The sequence below is a fragment of the Ranitomeya imitator genome, chromosome 4 (assembly GCF_032444005.1).
Source record: "Ranitomeya imitator isolate aRanImi1 chromosome 4, aRanImi1.pri, whole genome shotgun sequence".
Lineage (NCBI taxonomy): Eukaryota > Metazoa > Chordata > Amphibia > Anura > Dendrobatidae > Ranitomeya > Ranitomeya imitator.
This window is the reverse complement of record NC_091285.1, coordinates 188,056,448-188,080,845: the sequence shown is the minus strand read 5'-3', so window position 1 is coordinate 188,080,845 and position 24,398 is coordinate 188,056,448. Positions and strand designations below refer to the sequence as shown.

The following is a 24,398-nucleotide window of genomic DNA, read 5'->3' as shown; positions in this document are numbered from 1 at the left end:
CATAGAAAGATGGTAAATAAATCTCCTGACTTCTATGAAATTTTGTTGCTACTTTTGGCAAGTATGCGGGATCAGGTTTTAAGACAATCTTATCCTGGAGAATTAATAGATAGGGAGGATCTACTGATAACGCATGTATATCACTGACCCTTCTGGCAGACGTTAATGCTAAAAGTAGAGCTGTTTTTAAGGTTAAATTTTTCATCGAAATAGAGTCTAATGGCTCGAACGGAGGTTCAGTCAATGCCTCAAGCACCAAATTTAAATCCCAAGGGGGTATTCTTACAATATGGATTGGGTTACAACGCTGACATGCCTTAATAAATCTAGCAACCCATCTATTACCAGCTATATCACTGTTATACAGAGCCCCCAAGGCTGAAACATGAACTCTTAAAGTGTTGACTGCTAAACCCAATTCCCAGCCCTTCTGAAGGAATTCTAAAATAGCTGAAATCGGGGCCTTATCTCCTAATGGTTGCTGATAAAACATAAGGAATTTTTTCCAAATTTGTGTGTAGATCTTTGTATGACCTCCTTCCTACTTTTCAATAAGGTGGTTATCAAAGCATTAGAGAACCCCCTCTCCTTCAGAAGCTCCCTCTCAAATTCCAAGCCGGTAAGTGAAGAGCCTCCAAATTTGGATGATGAAATGGACCTTGAGAGAGGAGTTCCGGAACCACTGGCAACACCCAGGGATCGGTCACAGACATTGTCCTGAGGAGAGAGAACCAAGGCCTCCTGGGCCAGAAGGGGGCGATTAAGATCACTCTGGCTCTTTCCTCCCTGATCTTCCTGAGAACTATCGGAATCAGACACATTGGGGGAAAGGCATAAGCCAGCTGGAAGTCCCAACGAACCCGAAGGGAATCCACTATAAATGGCTGGTCTGCTATGTGTAAAGATGCGAACCTTCTGACCTTCCTGTTCTTCCTCGTAGCAAATAGATCTATTATCGGCAACCCCCACAGATTGACTATCTGATCGAATATGTGTTGGTTTAGGGACCACTCTCCCTGACGAAGGGAATGGCGACTGAGGTAGTCCGCCTCTATATTGAGTTCCCCTTTTATATGAACTGCCGACAGGGATTGTAAGTGTTCCTCGGCCAGAGACAATATCTGTGCTGTAGTGGTCATCAGGGATCGAGACCTTGTCCCCCCCTGATGATTGATGTAAGCTACCACAGTCATGTTGTCTGTTTGTATCTGTACATGCATATTCCTCAGGGATGGTGGTAAGGAAAGAAGAGCCCGATTGACTGCAGTAAGCTCTCTTAGATTTGAGGAATTCTGGGACTCTTGAATCGACCATCGCCCTTGGGTTAGAAGGTCTCCCATATGGGCTCCCCAACCGAACGGGCTGGCATCTGTTGTAACTATATTGGGCTGGCATCTGTTGTAACTATATTGTCCGGAGTGATGGTCCAGAGAACTCCTTTTGACAAATGTGCTGGATTGAGCCACCATCTCAAATCGTGAAGAGTGGCAGGTGATAATTTGAACCTTCTGCTCAGAGCACCGTGAAGATCTTTTTCTGCTTGAAGAACTTCGTATTGAAGCATTCGGGTATGAGCCTGAGCCCATCTTACTGCCGATATACACGCAGTCAAAGATCCTAGTAGAGACATTGCGTCTCTTAGACTTAAGCTTGTAACTGACCTTACTGCCGTGATCCTTTGAATGATCTTCCGCTTCTTCTCTTCTGGTAGGAAGGATGACTGATCTTCTGAATCTAGAAGAACTCCTAGGAACATTTGACGTCTTGTGGGTTCCAGTTTTGACTTTTCCCAGTTGATTATCCATCCGAGTTCCTGTAGGGATGATATTATGGCCTTTACCCTAGATGTACACTGATCAATTGAATTTCCTACTATCAAAAAATCGTCTAGATAGGGCACCACAAGGGTTTCCCTCTCCCTGATATGGGCCATTACTTCCGAAACAACCTTAGTAAAAACTCTAGGTGCCATGGACAGGCCAAAGGGCATTGCCAAAAATTGGAAATGTTTAATCTGATGGTTTACCCATACTGCCATCCTGAGGAATTGTTGGTGATTTCTGTGAACTGGAAGATGGTAGTACGCATCTTTTAGATCCAAGACCGACATGTAGCACCTAGGAAACAAAAGCTTAGTTGTTGATTTAATGGATTCCATCTTAAAAGCGTGGTACTGAAGATATTTATTCAATTTACGTAAATTTATGATAGTCCTAAAGGACCCATCAGGTTTAGAGATTAAGAATAGCGGAGAATAAAAGCCCGACTTCTCCTGATGTTTTGGTACTTCTTCAATAACTCGCTTTGTAAGCAATTGTTGAATCTCTAATTCTAAGGCCTGTTGTTGGGCCGGAGTGTCCAGTGATGTTATCACAAAATGATCTGGGGGAGTTCTCAAAAATTCTAATTTTAATCCGGACTCAACCACCCCCATTATCCAGGCACTAGAAGTAATCTTTTTCCATTTATCTGAGAAGAATTTTAGTCTTCCCCCTACTGGTAGATCTGTTTTATTTGTAATTACGCCTACGTCTTGAGAAAGATGAAGGGTTCTTATAGTATCCACCTTTCTTCTTTTGATCCGATGTTTCCCAGTCGCGATTATATCCCTGCTGGTCTGCCTGGAATCTTCTGAAGGGCATGCGTCTTTGGAAGGCGTTCCTAAAAGTGGGATTAAACGTTTTAGGAAATCCCTTCTTCCTATCTTCTGCCTTTGCAAGGATGTCATCCAGCACCGGGCCGAATAGGTACTCACCCCTACATGGAATGGAGCAAAGTTTAGCTTTAGCCTGAGCATCCCCCTTCCATGTCTTTAGCCATAGTGCCCATCTGGCTGCATTCGAAAGACCTGCCGATCTTGCGGCCAATTTCAGAGAATCAATCAAGGCATCTGCCAGATACGCTGCTCCTTCTCTGACCTGAGACAGGGAATTTAACAATTTATCCCTGGGTACCTTCGCTTTAAGCTGCTCCTCCAGCTGAGTCACCCAGACCATGATTGATCTGGCCGTACAGGTGCCTGCGATAGCAGGCTTAAAGGCTCCAGATGATGACTCCCATAGCTTAAGGAGCATGTCAGCCTGTCTGAAGGATCCTTGAGGAGCCCTACATCTTCTAACGGAAGTGAGGCTGTTTTCGAAGTAGAGGCTACTGCCGCATCTATTTTTGGAACCTTCATCCACTGGGATAAAGTGTCATCTTCAAAGGGGTACCTTCTTTTTGCAGCTGAAGGTAAAAACCCCTTATCCAGCTTGTCCCACTCCCGTCTGACCAGATCTTTAACTGAATCCACGACTGGGAAAGCTTTCCGACTTCTCTGGCTCAGCCCTGCGAACATGATCTCTTGGGTTGTTTTCGGTTCTTTACTCTCTGCAACCCCCATAGTTGCACGGACTGCCTTAATTAAGGTCTCCATACCATCCGTGGAAAAGCAAGGCCTTCCCTCTTCATCTGAAGAGGATGCCGAAGAACTTTCCGAACATTCGCCCTCTTGTACCGAAGGGCTGGAATCGGACACCAACTCCACACTGCTTTTTTCATGCCGTCTGGTTTTAAGGGATGATTTTATTTCTTCCCTAATTACCTCCCTCAAATCCAATACCCGGAGAGGGGCCTCTTCTTCTAACATACGACATATGCATGATTGGCATAATTTCTTTACATAGGTGTCAGGTAGAGGCTCTGTGCATACAGCACATTGCTTATGCTTAGATTTGGAGACCTTTTTCCCCTACAACAAAGCATAGTGTAGAAAAAACAGTTGTATCAGGCAATGGTTTACATATTACACTCACCACTGCTGGCAAATATAGAGTACCGGTTTTTGAGGGGGTGAGGTGCGACGTGACGTTGGTTTGCCAGGGTCCTGCTGCCCACGTTCACCGCTATGAGACCTGTGCTCTCCTATCTGTCGGTGTTCGGCGTCTCCTGCCGAAGACATGTTGCCGCACACACACTCACCTGAGCGCTGCTTCTTTTCAAAAGTCCCGCGCTCCTCCTCCCGGTCTCCTCCGGAAGTTGTTACTCTACTTCCGGGTCATAAGCGCCGACCTGCTACTGCAGCGTCGCGCGCGTGTGAACGACCCAGGGCGGCGTGCCTTCCCCCGGGAACGTCACCGCTCCTTGCCAGACGAGGGGGGAAGCTGGACACAGGACTTCCCCCGACGCTGCTTCCGGGCCCCCAACTCTGCCGTTCTCCCCGGACACCGCACAGAGGCTTGGCGGACCCGGGTAAGACGAACGAAACCTGTAGGCTCCCGCCGTCCGGACAGGAACCCAAACTGGAGGGCGAGGGGGACCGCCCCTTTTTAACCTGTAGGTTCCTGTCCGGAAGGTGGGCGGATCCCCTCTCTCGTTGTGGGTGCTGTCGTGGCGATAGGAAAAATTCAGATGGACCTAGATAAACTTGATCAATGGGCAGTGACAAATAGAATGATATTTAACAGGGAGAAATGCAAGATTTTATATGTGGGCAAGAAACATAAAAAATTACATCTACAGAGTGGGAGGAATAGAACTAAGCAACAGCACGCATGAAAAAGACGTGGGTATACTAATAGATCACAGACTGCACAAGTCAACAGTGTAATGCAGCAGCAAAAAGGCAAACACAGTTCTAGGATGTATGAAGAGAAGCATAGAGTCTAGATCACATGAAGTAATTATCCCCCTCTACTGCTCCTGGGTCAGACCTCATCTGGAATACTGTGTCCAGTTCTGGGAACAACATTTTAAAATAGACATTGAAAAACTGGAGCAAGTTCAGAGAAGAGCTACCGGGATGGTGAGTGGACTGCAAAGTATGTCCTATGAGGAACGATTAGGCTATGTGCACACGATGTGGATTTTGCTGCAGATCCGCAGCGTTTCCGTAGCTGCGGATCCGCAGCAGTTCCCCATGCATTTACAGTTCAATGTAAACCTATGGGAAACAAAAAACGCTGTGCACATGCTGCGGAAAAAAAACGTGCGGAAACGCAGCGGTTTACATTCCGCAGCATGTCACTTCTTTCTGCGTTTTCCGCAGCGGTTTTACAACTGCCCTTATGGAAAACCGCAGTTGTAAAACCACAGTGGAAAACGCAGAAAAACAGCGGTAAATCTGCGATAAATCCGCAGCGGTTTTCCACTGCGGATTTATCAAATCTGCTGGAATCCACTGCAGAAAAATCCGCAGTGGACCCAGAATACGTGTGCATATACCCTTAAAGGATCTTGGAACGTTTAGCTTGCAAAAAAGAAGGATAAGGGGAGAAAAGGCAAGAAAAATATCAGTAAGTAGTATTTCAGTGCAGACCTCACTCACTGTGAGCCCCACACCAGTCATAAGGCTTGTCCTTATGAAAGATGAACCTGATACCCTTAACACTCTTTTTATATTACCGCTGGAGTGGTGCCACTAATCTAAAGTCTCTGCCCCAGTATTATACTTACCAGCTGCCGTCTTCAGATGTCTTCTGTAGGTTGTGACCTGCTCGATCTCTCCAGTGATTGCTGGGTGAGCCAAAAGTTACTAATCCAAGTACGTCCTCAGTTAAACCCCACATTTTTCTGCATGCGTCCTGCGTACCTATCCTTAACATTGGGTACACAGGACATGCGGATGTATGCAGATGCATCGTTTTGACACGCCCGCCGTCCGCACAAAAGGCAACTTGTTACGTTCCCGTGCGGTCGGCGGGTGCGTCAAAACGACGCATCCGCATGTCCTGCATACCCGATGTTAAAGAGAGGTACATAGGACACATGCAGAAGTATGCGGGGCTTAACTGAGGACGTATGCAGTCCTCCGCAAAGCCCCTGAACGCTAATGTGAACTTAGCCCAAGTCTATATGAGGCCAAATGTTACATTTAAAGCTTTAGACCATTATCCCTGACTTCTGTTCAGTCCAAAGTTGCGGTCACAAGACACAAGAGGATCAGGACCGGAGGCAAGAAAAGCTGAAGACAGGGGCTGTTAAATATAATACTAGGGTAAGGGAACATAGATTTATGGCACCACTCCAGAGCTAAAATAATGACAAAATAACATTTACCAAAACATTTGACACAAACAGGTTTTTCCAAAACCTCTGTCATAAATGTATTACCTTTACTGAAGCTCTTAGGTAAGAAGTATCATTATTTAGGATAAAACGCTCCATAAAGTTATGTAGCAAATTATTTACATAGCTCATTGTGTAAGGATTGCATAAATACACTATGTTATAACGACTGCTTGCTGGCTTTACTGCAGGCATTAACAGAAAAGCATTTCCGTTTTTGTAAGCCAAAACTAGCGGAAACTACACAGAGAAATAAGTATGGTGTAAGATGTGCATTTTATCATTCTCTTCTGTATTTGGGGTACACTTCTGACTTTCGTTTACAAATACTGTTGCAAAATAATGACTACAATACAGCTGTGAGAAGAATCCCACACACAAATACAAATAACAAAATTCAATAACGTCAAAATCAAAGTGCAGACATATAGAAATCACTAGATGGTGGCCCAATTCTAACGCATCGGGTATTCTAGAATATGTATGTATGTATGTATGTATGTATGTATGTATGTATGTATGTATGGTATATAGTAGCCATATAGTATAAACTACAGGCCACGCAGTATATAACACAGGCCACGCAGTATAAACTACAGCCCCACGCAGTATAAACTACAGCCCCACGCAGTATAAACTACAGCCCCACGCAGTATAAACTACAGCCCCACGCAGTATAAACTACAGCCCACGTAATATATAGCACAGCACACGCAGGCCATGACCAATCAACGACGCCGGATTTCCATTACAGACAGAGACAGAAGTACCCCTTAGACAATTATATATATATAGAAATTATACGGGCAGAAAATGTTCCTTAAAAGGGAACCTGCCCCACCCCCTGGCATTTTTAAAGGGAACCTGTCACCCCCAAAATCGAAGGTGAGCTAAGCCCACCGGTATCAGGGGCTTATCTACAGCATTCTGGAATGCTGTAGATAAGCCCCCGATGTATCCTGAAAGATGAGAAAAAGAGGTTAGATTATACTCACCCAGGTGTGGTCCTGCTGCGGTCTGATCCGATGGGCGTCATGGTCCGGCGCCTCCTATCTTCTTATGATGACGTCCTCTTCTTGTATTCACGCTTCGACTCCGGCGCAGGCGTACTTTGTACTTTGAGGGCAGAGCAAAGTACTGCAGTGTGCAGACTCCGGGAAAGGTCAGAGGTCCGGTGCCTGCGCACTGCAGTACTTTGCTCTGCCCTCAACAGGGCAAAGTACGCCTGCGCCAGAGCTGCAGCGTGAAGTCAAGAAGAGGACGTCATCCTATGAAGAGGGAGGCACCAGACCGGACCGCTACGCCCATGCGATCGAACCGCAGCGGGTCTGCCCCTGGGTGAGTATAATATAACCTCTTTTTCTCATCTTTCAGGTTACATCGGGGGATTATCTACAGCATTACAGAATGTTGTAGATAAGCCCCTGATGCTGGTGGGCTTAGCTCACCTTCGAATTTGGAGGTGACAGGTTCCCTTTAACTAAAAGAGCCACCTTGTGCAGCACTAATGCTGCATTCTGTGAAGGTGGCTCTTTTTTTTTTAGGTCCCTTCCAACGCTGCAATATTACTTTTTTTTTTAAATTTGTCCGCCATACCTGTAATCTATCCGGGGAGCATGTCTTTCCCCCCCCCCCCCGACACAAACGCCTCCCAGCCATCACTTGGCCCCTCCGTGCGCCGCCACCTGTGCCTTCATTAACGTCCCCGGGGCCTGCACTGTAAGTTCCTTTTTCGGGCATGCGCAGTTTGTGCTGACCTTCGACTCATATCACATGATGGGAACTTACAGCGCAGGCGCCGGGGACATTAATGAAGGCACAGGAGGCGCCTGCGCTGTAAGTTCCCATCACGTGATCATGTTACAGCCTGTCAACAAACACCATGTGCAGTAGCAGCTAAGCACAGTTGGGTCTGCAGTGGCTGAGCAAAGCTTATTTTATTATTTATACAGTGGGCAAGTAAGAGAAATAACAAAAAAAAATATACTGGAAAACTCCTTTAACAAATTAGGTTCTTGACCCAAGGTACAATCATTGTTTCCTAGTTTTCCTCCGATTGACTGTGTTCTGCAAATAGGACCCTTTCTAATCAGAGGAAAATTGGCATGACTGTTCTGCTTGTTAGTGGAAAAGTGTAAGAAGACAGAACAGTGACAAAATTAAAAAGATTTTCCAGTTTTAGTAATCTAGTGCGCCCAGGTGAAGTTCAATGTAAAAAAATAAAATCCTATGCTTTGTTTTGTTTGTTTGTTTTTTTAGATTAACACACCTGGGCACAGTTTTAATAAAATGGGAAAATCCTTCAATTTTACTCGGTCTTGGATCAAGAGCCTAAAATGTGTCTTAAAGTGTTAATTTAGACATGAAGGTTTTGATCTGTCTACTGGACACATTTTTGCAGCACTAACCACACTCCCAAATTAGTTGACAGTCAGATCTGCACAGGTTGTTCCCAAAAACTGAATGATGTCCTCACCTAGAGTTGAAGCAACTGCTCCAGACTACATAAATAAAGCAACACAAGGCCACTGATTTGGGGGAAGGGGTGTTATACTATCCTTATTAAATTTAATACAGCATAACCAGAAGACTGTGAACTCTGCCGAATTATCCCTAGGTAATTCAAAAGCAATATAAGAAAACTTCAATCTTAAACTGGAAAAAAAAAAATAAAATAAAAGATTTTACGATAAACATGGGGCAATGGTGCCACCTTGAGGCCAAATGCCTTCATTTACCCAGCTGGTACTGTGAGATTATAATTCCGGATCGCTTCTTTGCAATGTTCGCTCTTCTCATTTCTTTAATGGCACAGCTGCCTTCCTGTGTTTATCATTTAATGAATAAGAAATTTAATAATTGCTCTTGCAGTCATTAAAATGCAAACAGGGCTTGCCGAGTACAAGCGTTTTCTCCCAAGTGCTCCTTTAGCACGTTTCATATGCTTAGCCGTTTCCCTACTCTCGCTCATCAACCCAAATCCTACAGGAATCGAGCTATAAACGGCACAGCTTTCAGATTCTGCAGATCTTAATCATCTGTGTCGATGGAAAAGCAATAGCTGCTTAAAGCGATACACATGGCTAAGCAGACAGGGCCGGGCGGAAATCATTGCAGGCGGAGCAGATCAACCGCTGAATGTGAGGATGATTCCTCCTATATCCACTAACCCCTAGACCAGCCACCATGTTACAGACTATGGTCAAGAGAAACATTTCTAATCTAGAATTATTCCTTCATACCTAGAGGTAGTAAAGTCTGATATCGACTGGTACTGTCACCTACAGCTGATCGGCATCAACCAGCATCACAGGATGCAGCCTCAAGAGGAGCTGTCAGATCTATTGACATGGCTATTTCTACTTCTAATACCCTTTAATCATAACTCTAGAAATTGTCACGCACGCGCCCAGACTGGTTGGTGCGGGCATACGGGGGTGTGGCCCCACTGGACCACAGACCAAACTTCCCTGGAAGGGGCGTAACTAAGTAGCTTCCTAGGTGTTTGCTGGAGCCTCTGATGGTGAGGTCAGACTTGTGCAATAGGAAGCTACCAGGTGCCACTCCAGGGTGATGTCTGGCTGTGGCTGCTGATCCCACTAAGGAACGGAGCGGGCACGGCTGGCACTCTGGCTGACAGGCGGGCACGGCTGGGACACAGGCAGGCAGACGGGTACAACAGAGACACTGGCGGGCAGGCGGACACGGCTGGCTCTCTGGTAGGCAGGCGGGTACGGCTGGAACATAGGAAGAACCGGTAGGGACCGGTCTGCAGGCAGGTATGTGAAACAGGTTGGAACCTGTTCAGACAGGAGGACTAAGTAACAAGTAGAGAAAGACCGCAAGAGCGGATGCAGAGCGAAAGCACAAGTGCTAGAACCAAGGACAGAAACGCAGGAGGCTGAGTACGAGTAGAAGGTGGAACTAAGAGAAGAGAAGGAGAAGGCAGAGCCAAGGGCGGAGCTGCAAGAGGCGGAGCCAAGGACGGAGACGCTGGAGGCGGAGCCAAGAGCGGAGACGCTGGAGGCGGAGCCAAGAGCGGAGACGCTGGAGGCGGAGCCCAGAGCGGAGACGCTGGAGGCGGAGCCAAGAGCCGAGACGCTGGAGGCGGAGCCAAGAGCGGAGACGCTGGAGGCGGAGCCAAGAGCGGAGACGCTGGAGGCGGAGCCAAGTGCAGAAACACAGGAGGCGGAGCCAGATAGAACCGCAAAGAGCGGAGCCACAGAGCAAAGCCAGAGAGTGCGAAGCAAGGACTGAGTGCAGAGCCGCAAGAGTGCGGAGTGAAAGCAGACTGAGAACACAAGGAAAGACACAGCAGGGAAGGAAGCCACAGACAAGGAGACCGAGATAAGACTAAGTACAGACAAGGCAATGGAACAAGACACAGGGACAAAGACACAGGGACCAGGATATTCTGCCTCCTGGAGGGCGGACTACACGATCAAGGCAATAGCACAGAGAAAAGCCTCCAGAGAGGGAGTAACTCAGAGCAAGGCCAGGCAAACTCAGCAGCTAAACACTAACTGAGCTAACACATTGCACAGGCCCAGAGCACAGGGTGGAGCTGCACTAAATACTGGAGGCCTCTTGGTAATTGGTCAGGAACTGATTAGACAGATGCACCTGATTCCTATAAGAACCAGAGAGTTCAGGCGCCGGCCCCCTATACACACAGCCATGAAGCATGTACAGCGCAGAGACACAGAACATGGAGCTGGCATGAAACAGAAACCACATCATGGCCTGGAGCAGTGGGTAAGATTGTGTGAGAGATGTGAGGCCATGCCGTGATGCCAGCAGAGTTGTTACAGTAATATTTTGTTAAAGGGAATTTGTCCCCAGTTTTTTGCTATGTAATCTGAAAAGTAGGGGCAGAGACCCTGATTCCAGCGGTGGGTCCCATACTGGTCTGCACAATGTCATTTTGATACAATTCACCGTTATTCTCTGCTGCAGATCTAGCAGTGCTCAGAAGGCTGTGCCGAGTATAATCCCACCTACATCACTAATTAGCAGCTTTCTGAGTACACTGTACATTGATAAAAAGCTGGAAATAAGTGGCTGGGACAGGGTTATATAGAGCTAGAGGAACAAGACCCCAAGCCCTGAAGTACTACTACATAATTGTCTAAGGGTCACTTCCGTCTGTCTGTCCTTCTGTCACGGATATTCATTGGTCGCGGCCTCTATCATGGAAATCCAAGTCGCTGATTTGTCGTGGCTGTTTTGCCGCGACCAATCAGCGATGGGCACAGTCCGGAAGAAAATGGCTGCTCCTTCCTCCCCACAGTCAGTGCCCGGCGCCCGCATACTCCCCTCTGGTCAGCGCTCACACAGGGTTAATGGCAGCGTTGACCGCGATGTAACGCACTCGGTTAACGCTGCTATTAACCCTGTGTGACCAACTTTTTACTATTCATGCGGCCAATGCAGCATGAATAGTAAAAAGATCTAATGTTAAAAATAATTTAAAAAAAAAAAAAAAATAGTTATATACTCACCCTCCGGTGGCCCCCCCGGATCGAAGCGGTTACCGACGCTCCTCGCGACGCCCCAGTGACCGCTCCATGCATTGCAGTCTCGCAAGATGATGACGTGCGGTCTTGCGAGACCGCAATGCACTCTTCAGACCGGAGCGTGCGATGAGCATTGGTAACCGCTTCGATCCGTGGGTGAGTATATAACTATTTTTTATTTTAACCCCTTTACCCCCAAAGGTGGTTTGCACGTTAATGACCGGGCCAATTTTTACAATTCTGACCACTGTCCCTTTATGAGGTTATAACTCTGGAACGCTTCAATGGATCCTGGTGATTCTGACATTGTTTTCTCGTGACATATTGTACTTCATGACAATGGTAAAAATTATTTGATAGTACCTGCGTTTATTTGTGAAAAAAACGGAAATTTGGCGCAAATTATGAAAATTTCGCAATTTTCCAACTTTGAATTTTTATGCAATTAAATCACAGAGATATGTCACACAAAATACTTAATAAGTAACATTTCCCACATGTCTACTTTACATCAGCACAATTTTGGAACCAAAATTTTTTTTTGTTAGGGAGTTATAAGGGTTAAAAGTTGACCAGCAATTTCTCATTTCTACAACACCATTTTATTTTAGGGACCACATCTCATTTGAAGTCATTTTGAGGGGTCTATATGATAGAAAATACCCAAGTGTGACACCATTCTAAAAACTACACCCCTAAAGGTGCTCAAAACCATATTCAAGAAGTTTATTAACCCTTCTGGTGCTTCACAGGAATTTTTTGAATGTTTAAATAAAAATGAACATTTAACTTTTTTTCACAAAAAATGTAATTCAGCTCCAATTTGTTTTATTTTACCAAGGGTAACAGGAGAAAATGGACCCCAAACATTGTTGTACAATTTGTCCTGAGTATGCCAATACCCCACATGTGGGGGTAAACCACTGTTTGGGCGCATGGCAGAGCTCGGAAGCGAAGGAGTGCCATTTGACTTTTCAATGCAAAATTGACTGGAATTGAGATGGGACGCCATGTTTCGTTTGGAGAGCCCCTGATGTGGCTAAACATTGAAACCCCCCACAAGTGACGCCATTTTGGAAAGTAGACCCCCTAAGGAACTTATCTAGAGATGTGGTGAGCACTTTGACCCAACAAGTGCTTCACAGAAGTTTATAATGTAGAACCGTAAAAATAAAAAATCATATTTTTTCACAAAAATTATCTTTTTGCCCCCAATTTTTTATTTTCCCAAGGGTAAGAGAAGAAATTGGACCCCAAAAGTTGTTGTACAATTTGTCCTGAGTACGCGGATACCCCATATGTGGGGGTAAACCACTGTTTGGGTGGATGGGAGAGCTCGGAAGGGAAGGAGCGCCGTTTGACTTTTCAAAGCAAAATTGACAGGAATTGAGATGGGACGCCATGTTGCGTTTGAAGAGCCACTGATGTGCCTAAACATTGAAACCCCCCACAAATGACACCATTTTGGAAAGTAGACCCCCTAAGGAACTTATCTAGAGGTGTGGTGAGCACTTTGACCCACCAAGTGCTTCACAGAAGTTTATAATGCAGAGCCGTAAAAATAAAACAAAATTTTTTTCCCACAAAAATTATTTTTTTAGCCCCCAGTTTTGTATTTTCCTGAGGGTAACAGGAGAAATTGGACCCCAAAATTTGTTGCCCAATTTGTCCTGAGTGCGATGATACACCATATGTGGGGGGAACCACTGTTTGGGCACATGGGAGGGCTCAGAAGGGAAGGAGTGCCATTTGAATGCAGACTTAGATGGAATGGTCTGCAGGTGTCACATTGCATTTGCAGAGCCCCTAATGTACCTAAACAGTAGAAACCTCCCACAAGTGACACCATTTTGGAAACTAGACCCCCTAAGGAACTCATCTAGATGTGTTGTGATAGCTTTGAACCCCCAAGTGTTTCACTACAGTTTGTAACGCAGAGCCGTGAAAATTAAAAAAAAAAATCTTTCCCCCCAAAATTATTTTTTAGCCCCCAGTTTTGTATTTTCCCGAGGGTAAGAGGAAAAATTCGACCCCAAAAGTTGTTGTCCAATTTGTCCTGAGTACGCTGATACCCCGTATGTTGGGGGAAACCAACGTTTGAGCGCATGGCAGAGCTCGGAAGGGAAGGAGCGCCATTTGGAATGCAGACTTAGATGGATTGGTCTGCAGACGTCACATTGCGTTTGCAGAACCCCTAATGTACCTAAACAGTAGAAACCCCCCACAAGTGACCCTATATTGGAAACTAGACCCCCCAGTGAACTAATCTAGATGTGTTGTGAGAACTTTGAACCCCCAAGTGTTTCACTACAGTTTATAACGCAGAGCCGTGAAAATAAAAAATCTTTTTTTTTTCCCCACAAAAAATATGTTTTAGCCCCGAGTTTTGTATTTTCCCAAGGGTAGCAGGAGAAATTGGACCCCAAAAGTTGTTGTCCTATTTGTCCTGAGTACGCTGATACCCCATATGTTGGGGTAAACCCCTGTTTGGGCACACGGGAGAGCTCGGAAGGGAAGAAGCACTGTTTTACTTTTTCAACGCAGAATTGGCTGGAATTGAGATCGGACGCCATGTCGCGTTTGGAGAGCCCCTGATGTGCCGAAACAGTGGAAACCCCCCAATTATAACTGAAACCCTAATCCAAACACATCCCTAACCCTAATCCCAACAGTAACCCTAACCACACCTCTAACCCTGACACACCCCTAACCCTAATCCCAACCCTATTCCCAACCGTAAATGTAATCTAAACCCTAACTGTAACTTTAGCCCCAACCCAAACTGTAGCCCTAGCCCTAACCCTAATCCTAACCCTAGCCCTAACCCTAGCCCTAACCCTAACCCTAGCCCTAACGGGAAAATGGAAATAAATACATTTTTTTAATTTTTCCCTAACTAAGGGGGTGATGAAGGGGGGTTTGATTTACTTTTATAGCGGGTTTTTTAGCGGATTTTTATGATTGGCAGCCGTCACACACTGAAAGACGCTTTTTATTGCAAAAAATATTTTTTGCGTTACCACATTTTGAGAGCTATAATTTTTCTATATTCTGGTCCACAGAGTCATGTGAGGTCTTGGTTTTTGCGGGACGAGTTGATGTTTTTATTGGTAACATTTTCGGGCACGTGACATTTTTTGATCGCTTTTTATTCCGATTTTTGTGAGGCAGAATGACCAAAAACCAGCTATTCATGAGTTTCTTTTGGGGGAGGCGTTTATACCGTTCCGCGTTTGGTAAAATTGATGAAGCAGTTTTATTCTTCGGGTCAGTACGATTACAGCGACACCTCATTTATATCATTTTTTTATGTTTTGGCGCTTTTATACGATAAAAACTATTTTATAGAAAAAATAATTATTTTTGCATCGCTTTATTCTCAGGACTATAACTTTTTTATTTTTTTGCTGATGATGCTGTATGGCGGCTCGTTTTTTGCGGGACAAGATGACGTTTTCAGCGGTACCATGGTTAGTTATATCTGTCTTTTTGATCGCGTGTTATTCCACTTTTTGTTCGGCGGTATGATAATAAAGCGTTGTTTTTTGCCTCGGTTTTTTTTTTTTTTCTTACGGTGTTTACTGAAGGGGTTAACTAGTGGGCCAGTTTTATAGGTCGGGCCGTTACGGACGCGGCGATACTAAATATGTGTACTTTTATTGTTTTTTTTTTTTTTATTTAGATAAAGAAATGTATTTATGGGAATAATATATTTTTTTTTTTTTTCATTATTTTGGAATATTTTTTTTTATTTTTTTTTACACATTTGAATTTTTTTTTTTTTACTTTTTTACTTTGTCCCAGGGGGGGACATCACAGATCAGTGATCTGACAGTTTGCACAGCACTCTGTCAGATCACTGATCTGATAGGAGTGCAGGCTGCTTCACAGTGCCTGCTCTGAGCAGGCTCTGTGAAGCCACCTCCCTCCCTGCAGGACCCGGATCCGCGGCCATCTTGGATCCGGGGTTGGAGGGAGCAGGGAGGGAGGTGAGACCCTCGCAGCAACGCGATCACATCGCGTTGCTGCGGGGGGCTCAGGGAAGCCCGCAGGGAGCCCCCTCCCTGCGCGGTGCTTCCCTGCACCGCCGGCACATCGCGATCATCTTTGATCGCGGTGTGCCGGGGGTTAATGTGCCGGGGGCGGTCCGTGACCGCTCCTGGCACATAGTGCCGGATGTCAGCTGCGATAAACAGCTGACACCCGGCCGCGATCGGCGGCGCTCCCCCCGTGAGCGCTGCCGATCGCATATGACGTACTATTGCGTCCTTGGGAAGTAAAGCCCACCCCACATGGACGCAATAGTACGTCTAATGGCAGAAAGGGGTTAATTCTTCTATTTTTTTTTTTAACAGGGATATGGTGCCCACATTGCTATAGACTGCGTGGGCTGCGCAATGTCCTGCGTGGGCTGCGCAATGTCCTGCGTGGGCTGCGCAATGTCCTGCGTGGGCTGCGCAATGTCCTGCGTGGGCTGCGCAATGTCCTGCGTGGGCTGCGCAATGTCCTGCGTGGGCTGCACAATACACTACGCATACATATTCTAGAATACCCGATGCGTTAGAATCGGGCCACCATCTAGGAATCTATAAAACACTGATTTTATTAAAACTACAAGAAGCCTGATAAGTGACACATCCCTGGAGTCAGGCTCTCTGCACCGACAGCATGCTGCATAGCAAAAAACTTATCATGGATTCCCTTTAAAACTCTGTACTGTGCCAGTCCTCTGCTATTCCTCAGAGAAATTTATCAATTAATTGACACTTGGGTGTTATCACTTGAGTGTGGTTCCCTACACTGTCAGCATGACAGGTAATCCCCCTTTGACAAGGCAAAAGGTAAAGCCCAATTTTAAATTTGTTCATAAATATCTATGAATAACAGAAACAAAGAGCTATAAGAAAAGATGATGCAGCATTGTATAACAACGTTTTGGGTTATCTGCCCTTCATCAAGTTTAGGAAAGTCTCCCAGTGTAGCTATATGGCTTGTGTGTAGTGGTTCAAGGTCCGGAGTGTTATTCGCCAAAGGAAAACGGGTGCGGGCAGGTCCAGTTAGCCTGGAGGTGTGGCAGAAAATGCCGTGTTCATGTGCCAACATCTTGGGTGCTGGAAACCATTTTGGCCACATACCGAAAGGGAATCTGAGATGAGATTTTTTTGCCACCTAATCTAAGGGCAGCATAATGAAGAGACAGAGACCCTGAGTCCAGGGATGTGTCACTAACTGAGCTTTTTACAGTTGTTTTGATAATCGCCTGGAAAGGTCCGAGAGGCCAAGCGCCTGCACACTGCAGGACTTTGGAGCTGTGCTACTCAGCTCTACTCGGTATTTACATCTGGCCACCAGCAGAACTAATATGTCATCTACGATAAGTCTCCAATATTATATTCTTTACCATAGAAAAAGACACTTGTACGAAATAATATAAAAACCATAGTGTTGCTTTATTAGGAACAAATCTAAAAAGTGCAAGAACAGAAGCAGATCTTCCTTATGAGAGGTAAATACTGCTACACTTGCAAGTACGTGATAATCAAATTATTTCACGTTTTGGTTTTTTTTCCCCACATATTATCGGCTTTCCATGAAGTTAATTAAGCGTTAAACCTTCTTGCTAACAGATGGGGATGTGATAGAATGACAATTTACTGTAATTTTTGCTATATTAAAAGTGTAGTCTAACACCTTTCATTTTCAATGCAAAAACAAAGGCGTTAAACATTCTCATTGATAATTTTGGAAGGCACTTAAATCCTTCTGGAGAAGTAAGATGAAAGATGACATAGTAAGGATGTAATACAAATGTATTAAGATGAACATCTGCTCAACTATGCAAGATACAAATGCTGCAAATTAACTGGGATACTTCTTAGTGCAGTTTACTTTGAAGCACAAATCAAGTGTGAGAAATGCTATTGGACTACGGAAGGTAACGCAGAAGCTCACGATCCTTTTGCTAAAGTGCGACTTGGCTCAGAACTTCTCTTAAAGCACCACTCCAGCGGTTTTGGGGCTTTTTTTAATGCAGAGCTGGAGTGGTGCCACTAATTTACGTTCCGTGCCCCAGTACTATACTTGCCAGGCTCTATCTTCTTCTGTTATCAGCACTGCTCCGGTCATCTTCGGCAGTTTGTGACTTGCCAGTCCGCTCCTGTGCTTGCTGGGCGATCCGGAAGTCACAACTCTATGTAAGTCTAGACCGAGGCTCTCAGACTTTCATTGAAAACTTGTGACCATTATCTCTGACTTCTGGTCAGTCAGGAGTTGCAGTCACAAGATGGCGAATCAGGACCTGAGTGGCACCAGGAAGAGCTAAAGTCGGAGACTGGTGGGCATAATACTAGGGTCAGGGAATTTACATTAGTGACACCCCTCCAGCTTGGAAATAAAATTAAACAACATGCTGGAGTGAATTTTGCAGATTAATGAGAACTAACAACATTTCTATTCTTTATACGACTTGTATTCATTATTTGTTCACTGCTTTGCTCTCTGCAGATTCTCTCTAATAGTCAGAGAGGGTGGAGTGTAGATAAAATCAAGTGTCCCATAAACAGTCCACACAGAAAGAGGAGACGCTGCTCTCCCATCTCTCTGTAGCACATCCACAGAAGCAGCAGTAGCATGGAGGACCCTAAACAGCAGTACTGAGAAGTGTAGCTGTGAGTCTAGCATTGGAGTGAGAAAACACCTAATAGTAAGCAGCAGCACCATCCCTGAGTGTTTGCCACTCCTTATTCCACCCCTTTCTATAGAAATCTATAGGCAGTATGCAATCCTAACCCTCAAGGTGTTAACTGTTTTTCTCATCAGTCTAGACTGATTGCAACAGGCTACGAAAACATATATATACGAACGTAGTATCAAGTAGCCCTCAAAAAGCCCTCTTTTGACCCATCCTCTGTATCTAGCTATCGCCCTATATCACTTCTCCCTTATGCCTAAAAATTACTGGAACAACACGTTTACCTTGAACTGTTCTCCCACCTCTCTTCTTGCTCCCTCTTCGACCGCTTACACCATTCCACTGAAACTGCCCTAACTAAGGTCACCAATGACCCATTAACCGCCATGGCCAATCGAAACTACTCTGTCCTCCTCCTCCTGGACCTGTCGGCTGCCTTTGACACAGTGGACCATTCCCTATTATTACAGACCCTCTCATCTCTCGGCATCACAGACTTGGCTATATCTTGGATCTCGTCATACCTAGAAGACCAGACATTCAGCGTCTCCCACTCCACCTCCTCACCTCGCCCTATCTGTCGGAGTCCCACAAGGTTCAGTCCTAGGGCCCCTGCACTTCCTCTTCTCTATTTACACCTTTGGCCTGGGACAGCTCATAGAATCTCATGGCTTTCAGTATCACCTCTATGCTGATGACACACAGATCTACATCTCTGGACCAGATATCACCTCCCTACTAACCAGAATACCACAATGTCTGTCCACAATTTCATCCTTCTTCTCCACTAGATTTCTAAAACTTAACATGGACAAAACAGAATTCATCATCTTTCCCCCATCTCACGCGACCCCCCCCAACGGACCTATCCATTAAAGTAAATGGCTGCTCACTCTCCCCCGTCCCACAAGCTCACTGTCTCGGGGTAATCCTTGACACTGATCTCTCCTTCAAACAACATATCCAAGCCCTTTCCACCTCCTGCCAACTTCAACTCAAAAATATTTCACGGATCCGTACATTCCTCAACCAAGAATTTGCAAAAACCCTAGTCCATGCCCTCATCATCTCCCGCCTCGACTACTGTAACCTCCTGCCCTGTGGCCTCCCCTCTAACACTCTCGCACCCCTCCAATCTATTCTAAACTCTGCTGCCCGACTAATCCACCTGTCCCCCCACTTTTCCCTGGCCTCTCCCCTGTCAATCCCTTCACTGGCTCCCCATTACCCAGAGACTCCAGTACAAAAGCCTAACCATGACATACAAAGCCATCCACAACCTGTCTCCACCATACATCTGTGACCTCGTCTCCTGGTACTTTCCTGCACGCAACCTCCGATCCTCACAAGATTTCCTTCTCTATTCCCCTCTTATCTCCTCTTCCCACAATCGCATACAAGATTTCTCTCGCGCATCACCCCTACTCTGGAACTCTACCACAACACATCAGACTCTCGCCTACCATCAAAACCTTCAAAAAAAAACCTGAAGGCCTACCTCTTCTGACAAGCCTACAACCTACAGTAACCACTGATCAACCAAGCCACTGCACGACCAGCTCTACCCTCGCCTACTGTATCCCCACCCATCTCTTGAAGATTGTTAGCCCTCACGGGCAGGGTCCTCTCTCCTCCTATACATTCCCCCCATAAACTTTATTCCCCTTTAATTTCATCGACTTTTATTGAACACCCAGGGCTACGGACCGGGTCACTGCTGCCGTGACCACCTCCTTAAGAACCGTCGGACCCGGCCCTAGCGGACAGTGACCACTTTAAAGGGTTCTCTCATTAAGACAGCTTGTATCCCTATGTCCTGTTAGATCATCAAGATACAAGATATCCTTTTAGGACAGAGTGCAGCTCCAGCTCAGTCAGCTTCCAGCTATTCCTTGTCAAAGAAAAAAATGCTGCAGATTTTCAAAACCACTGCATGATCATTCTGTTGTGGAAATGTCAATTTTTTACCATGGATTTCACCCTTCTAATGTACAGGGATGAAAAATCCCAGTGACTCTGCAGCAAAATCTGATTTCTTGGATTTTACAACTCTAATATTGATGACTTATCCTAACGACTGGTCATCATTATCAAAGCGGTAGAGCAACCTTTTAAGTCCACTTTAACACAGCACTATTTGTTAACTGTGCTACATAATCTATGATACCCCATACATACCATATCATCACTATCAGAGATCACAATAGACGTATCCTCATTCTTCGTCCTATTTTCAGGACCAATATCGACAGGGGCTTTGAAAACAGATTCCGCATCATCTGCCACATATTGGCTGCAAGTTCCTTCAGAGAATCGAGGTTTTCTGCGATGGTACATACTCATCAACACCTGTAGATTATAGAGGAGCACAAAAACAATGAGAAAAAAAAAAGTTACACAGTGGGAGAAGCAGACTTTAGAAAAGAGTTCAGATCAGAATACAAGTTAATTCCCAAGCTGTAAACATATTAATTATATATTGTGAATATGTTCAGGGAAGTCTACATAACAGCTGAAAAGCCAAAAAAAAACAAAAAAAAAACAATGAAAGCAGGCACAAACACATTGTTAAAAAAAATAATAAGTTTTACCCACTGGCAAAATCCGAACTTCATGAGGCAGTTATGACACTCCAAGTGTCACCTTGACTCTTCACATATATTTTTACGGTCATCAGTACAAAGCAGCTTGAAAAATGACACTTTATAAAGTATTAATGGAAGATAATAAACTGGGGCAGATTTATTAGGACACTTGCACCAGTTTTCTTCTAAAAAAAAAAAGCGGAACAAAATTCAAAACATCACCGCAGTTGCCAATCACTGAGCTCAGTAGCTTGTGCCTTCTACCATTTTATTTTAGAGTGTTTGAGGGCCATGTGAATAAAAGAAGAAAAGTCCTTTAACAGGTAGGACATGGCCAAAAGGTGAGTGTCCATGGCAGGGCTGTGGAGTCGGTAAGCCAAACCTACGACTCCTCAGTTTCCATGACACCGACTACACCAAAATGGGCTCTGGCTCCAACTCCATGACTCCACAGAGCGGTCGGTATCACACATGCACCTTATTCTAGAATAGACCAGGTGAATAACACCTGTCACCCAGAGGCACCGCAGCGACGCTCCAGGAGGATGTACGTGCATAGGTTACAAAGAATGGTGCAGTTACGCCATACATTTCACACTTTGCATGGCGCTGAAAAATCAAAAGTCAGGGTCAATTTACAATGCAAATATTTTCCATATTGCGTTAAAGTTGGTACCGAAGCCATTGACATGTATGACAGTCGTCAAAAAAATTGCAGGGGAAGACCACGCTTTATCACTGCAGTGGATGAGGATGACCAAGAGCAGCAAAGAAATATCCAGCACATGAGATGTCACCTCTTTGTCTTGGATAGCGGGCCCCACTATTGGGACAGACGCAAAAGTCAGAGATGTGACCCATAGCTATCAGAATTTTCTGTAAAATTAAGTACGGCCTCTTCCAAGTCTATGCTTTCAATACTAATTATTCAAAACATCCGGTCCTTAGTAGATCTCCAAAACAGATACCGTAAATACAACCTCAGTTGACAAATAAACAATCTCATTATTTGTTCAACAATAGCTTGGCCAAAATGCAAAGCAGTGTGTGAAAAATTAAGTACACCCTTACTGCTTAGGGTACTTTCACACTAGCGTTTTTTTAAATCCGTCACAATGCGTCGTTTTGCAGAAAAAACGCATCCTGCAAAAGTGCTTGCAGGATGCGTTTTTTCCCCATAGACTTCTATTGACGACGCATTTGCGACGGAATGGCACACTTCGCATCCGTCTTGCGACGGATGCGTCGGGCTTTGGCGGACCGTCGGGAGAAAAAAAACCCTACATGTGACGTTTTTTTCTCCCGACGGACCGCTTTTTCCGACCGCGCATGCGCGGCCGGAAGTCCGCCCCCACCTTACAATGGGGCAGCGGATGCGCCGGAAAAATGCATCCGCTGCCTCCATTGTGCAATGCAGCAAACGCTAGCGTCGGAATCTCTCCCCGACGCATTGCGACGGGGAGATTCCGACGCTAGTGTGAAAGAAGCCTTACGTAGTGTCTAAAAAGGTAAGTAGTAGCTAAGTGCTGCTGGTTAAAGTTCCTTGATTAATTGTCAGCAAGTTTGACTAGTTTGCTGGTCTGCAGCATTCAGGAGCACAATGCCAAGGAGGATCATTTATCGAATAATTTGGACTCCATCATTCTACAATGAGAAGTCATTCAAGATAGTTGGCTATCTCCACTAGTGTGCACGTTCCTGTAATAAGGCTACTTTCACACATCCGTCTTCTGGGCTCCGTCACAATCTGTCGTAATGGGCAAAAAACACATCCTGCAAATGTGCTCGCAGGATGCGTTTTTTGCCCATAGACTTGTATTAGCGACGGATGCGTCGTGTTTTGGCGGATGCGACGCACAAAAAAACGTTCAATGTAACTTTTTTTTGTGCGACGTGTCCGCCATTTTCGACCACGCATGCGCGGCCAAAACTCCGCCCCCTCCTCCCCGCTCATCACAACGGGCAGCGGATGCGTTGTAAAACTGCATCCGCTGCCCACGTGGTGCTAAATTTAGCACAACGTCCGTCGGTACATCGGGCCGACGGTTTGTGACGGCCCCGTACCGACGGAAGTGTGAAAGTAGCCTTAGTTCTCTAGACCGTGCAATAGCCAGAGAAACGGCAAAAAAAGAAAAAAAAACTCAAGAGCTAAACCTCAGACTCTAAAGGCCTCAGCATGTTAGGGTGTGTGTCCACGTTCAGGATTTGGTCAGGATTTTCTGCAGGTAAAATCCTGACCAAATCTGCACCTGAGGTCAGTGGCAGGTCACCTGCGGTGTCCTTGCGTGTTTTGCTCATTGTAACGACATGCTGCGTTCTGAAAAGACGCACCGCATGTGCGTTTTTGCGGGTCTGCCGCATGCGTTTTTTCCTCCATAGTGCTGTAACATCTGGACGCTGCGTTTTTGACGCTGCGGCTCAACACAACGTCAAAAACGCAGCGTTTCCTGAACGTGGAAACATACCCTAAAATGTTCAAGGACTCGGACACCTTGAGGTCACCGAGTCAAATGTGAGGCCACCTATCCAGAAGGTAAAGCTTGGCCAGACTGGGTCACGTAACAAGTGTGCATCAGAACGGCTGTAACATGGAAAGAATCACATTATTGCCCAGTCATAGTCCAGACCTCAACCCAACTGCATGGTTCTGGTGGGGCCATAAGAGCGCGCACCCAGAGAATGGAAGCAGTGGGGCAAACCGCCTCCAGAACCATGTGCGAGACCGACACCATTACTTCAGGGTGTCGTTACTGAAGATATTTCTTCATAGGGTGTACTTATTTTTCACACACTGCTTTAGCATTTCGGCCTATGGTAATCGATCATGCGGTGATCTTTATCTGATGCTACATTTACTTAATATTAAGATCTGGTCTGATCTGTGAGACCACAGACATAAAGAGGGTGTACTTATTTATCCTCCTGCCTGTATGCCCCATCACTCCAACACTGGCACAGGCCAATGACGGCCCATCCGGGGGACACTGCTGCACTAGGGCATTGCTGTGCTGACAGCACTCGTCTCCCCCTCTGACCTGTCACTTGGTACATGCTGCCTGGCCGCAGAAGCTGCCTCACTATGAGGGGATCCCAATGCTGAAGTGTGCAGAGCACTACACTACAAGTCCCAGCATGCCATCAATAACTCATACTGTGCACGGCGGGCGAGCTGTAACATTGCTAAGAGAGCACCGCCATGACACTCACCTATACTGCTGCCGCCGGCCTTCCGGTGGACATTACTGACAAGTACGGAACGTTATCAGGGAGCCCAGAACACCGCACTTTACCGAGAAGAACCAGGGCGCGCGCCGCGAGCTTCCTGCTCCCGCGTAACTGCGAGGGCGCGCAGAGGGGCGGGCCAAACCAAGTGCGTCTGCCAGAGAGGGGACGCCACTCACTAATTATGGTCTCACCCTATGTACCAATGAGCCTGCAGCCCGCACAAGGACGGTCGTCAAGGTCACAGACCATCACCAGCCTGGGTACAGAATAGCCCACACACAGCACTGGGCATATGGGGCTGTCTATGAGCAGCGTCTGGAGGCACTGGGTCTAAAC

At 45.7% G+C, this 24,398-nt stretch overlaps 1 protein-coding gene across 4 annotated transcripts in view; it reads right to left on the bottom strand.

The window, feature by feature from the left end:
• UIMC1 (ubiquitin interaction motif containing 1) overlaps window positions 1–24,187 on the bottom strand; it is a 219,413-nt gene extending 195,226 nt beyond the window's left edge. For all 4 annotated transcript variants that reach the window (XR_011320708.1, XM_069764179.1, XM_069764180.1 and 1 more), the window contains exons 1-2: window positions 24,045–24,187; window positions 20,431–20,601 (exon numbers count right to left, since the gene is read on the bottom strand). Coding sequence is in view for 3 of the 4 variants with exons in the window: in XM_069764179.1 (XP_069620280.1) it covers window positions 20,431–20,595 (165 nt within the window). In the remaining variant the exon portion in view is untranslated. The remainder of the gene's footprint in view (window positions 1–20,430; window positions 20,602–24,044) is intronic.
• Window positions 24,188–24,398: the final 211 nt, after the last annotated feature.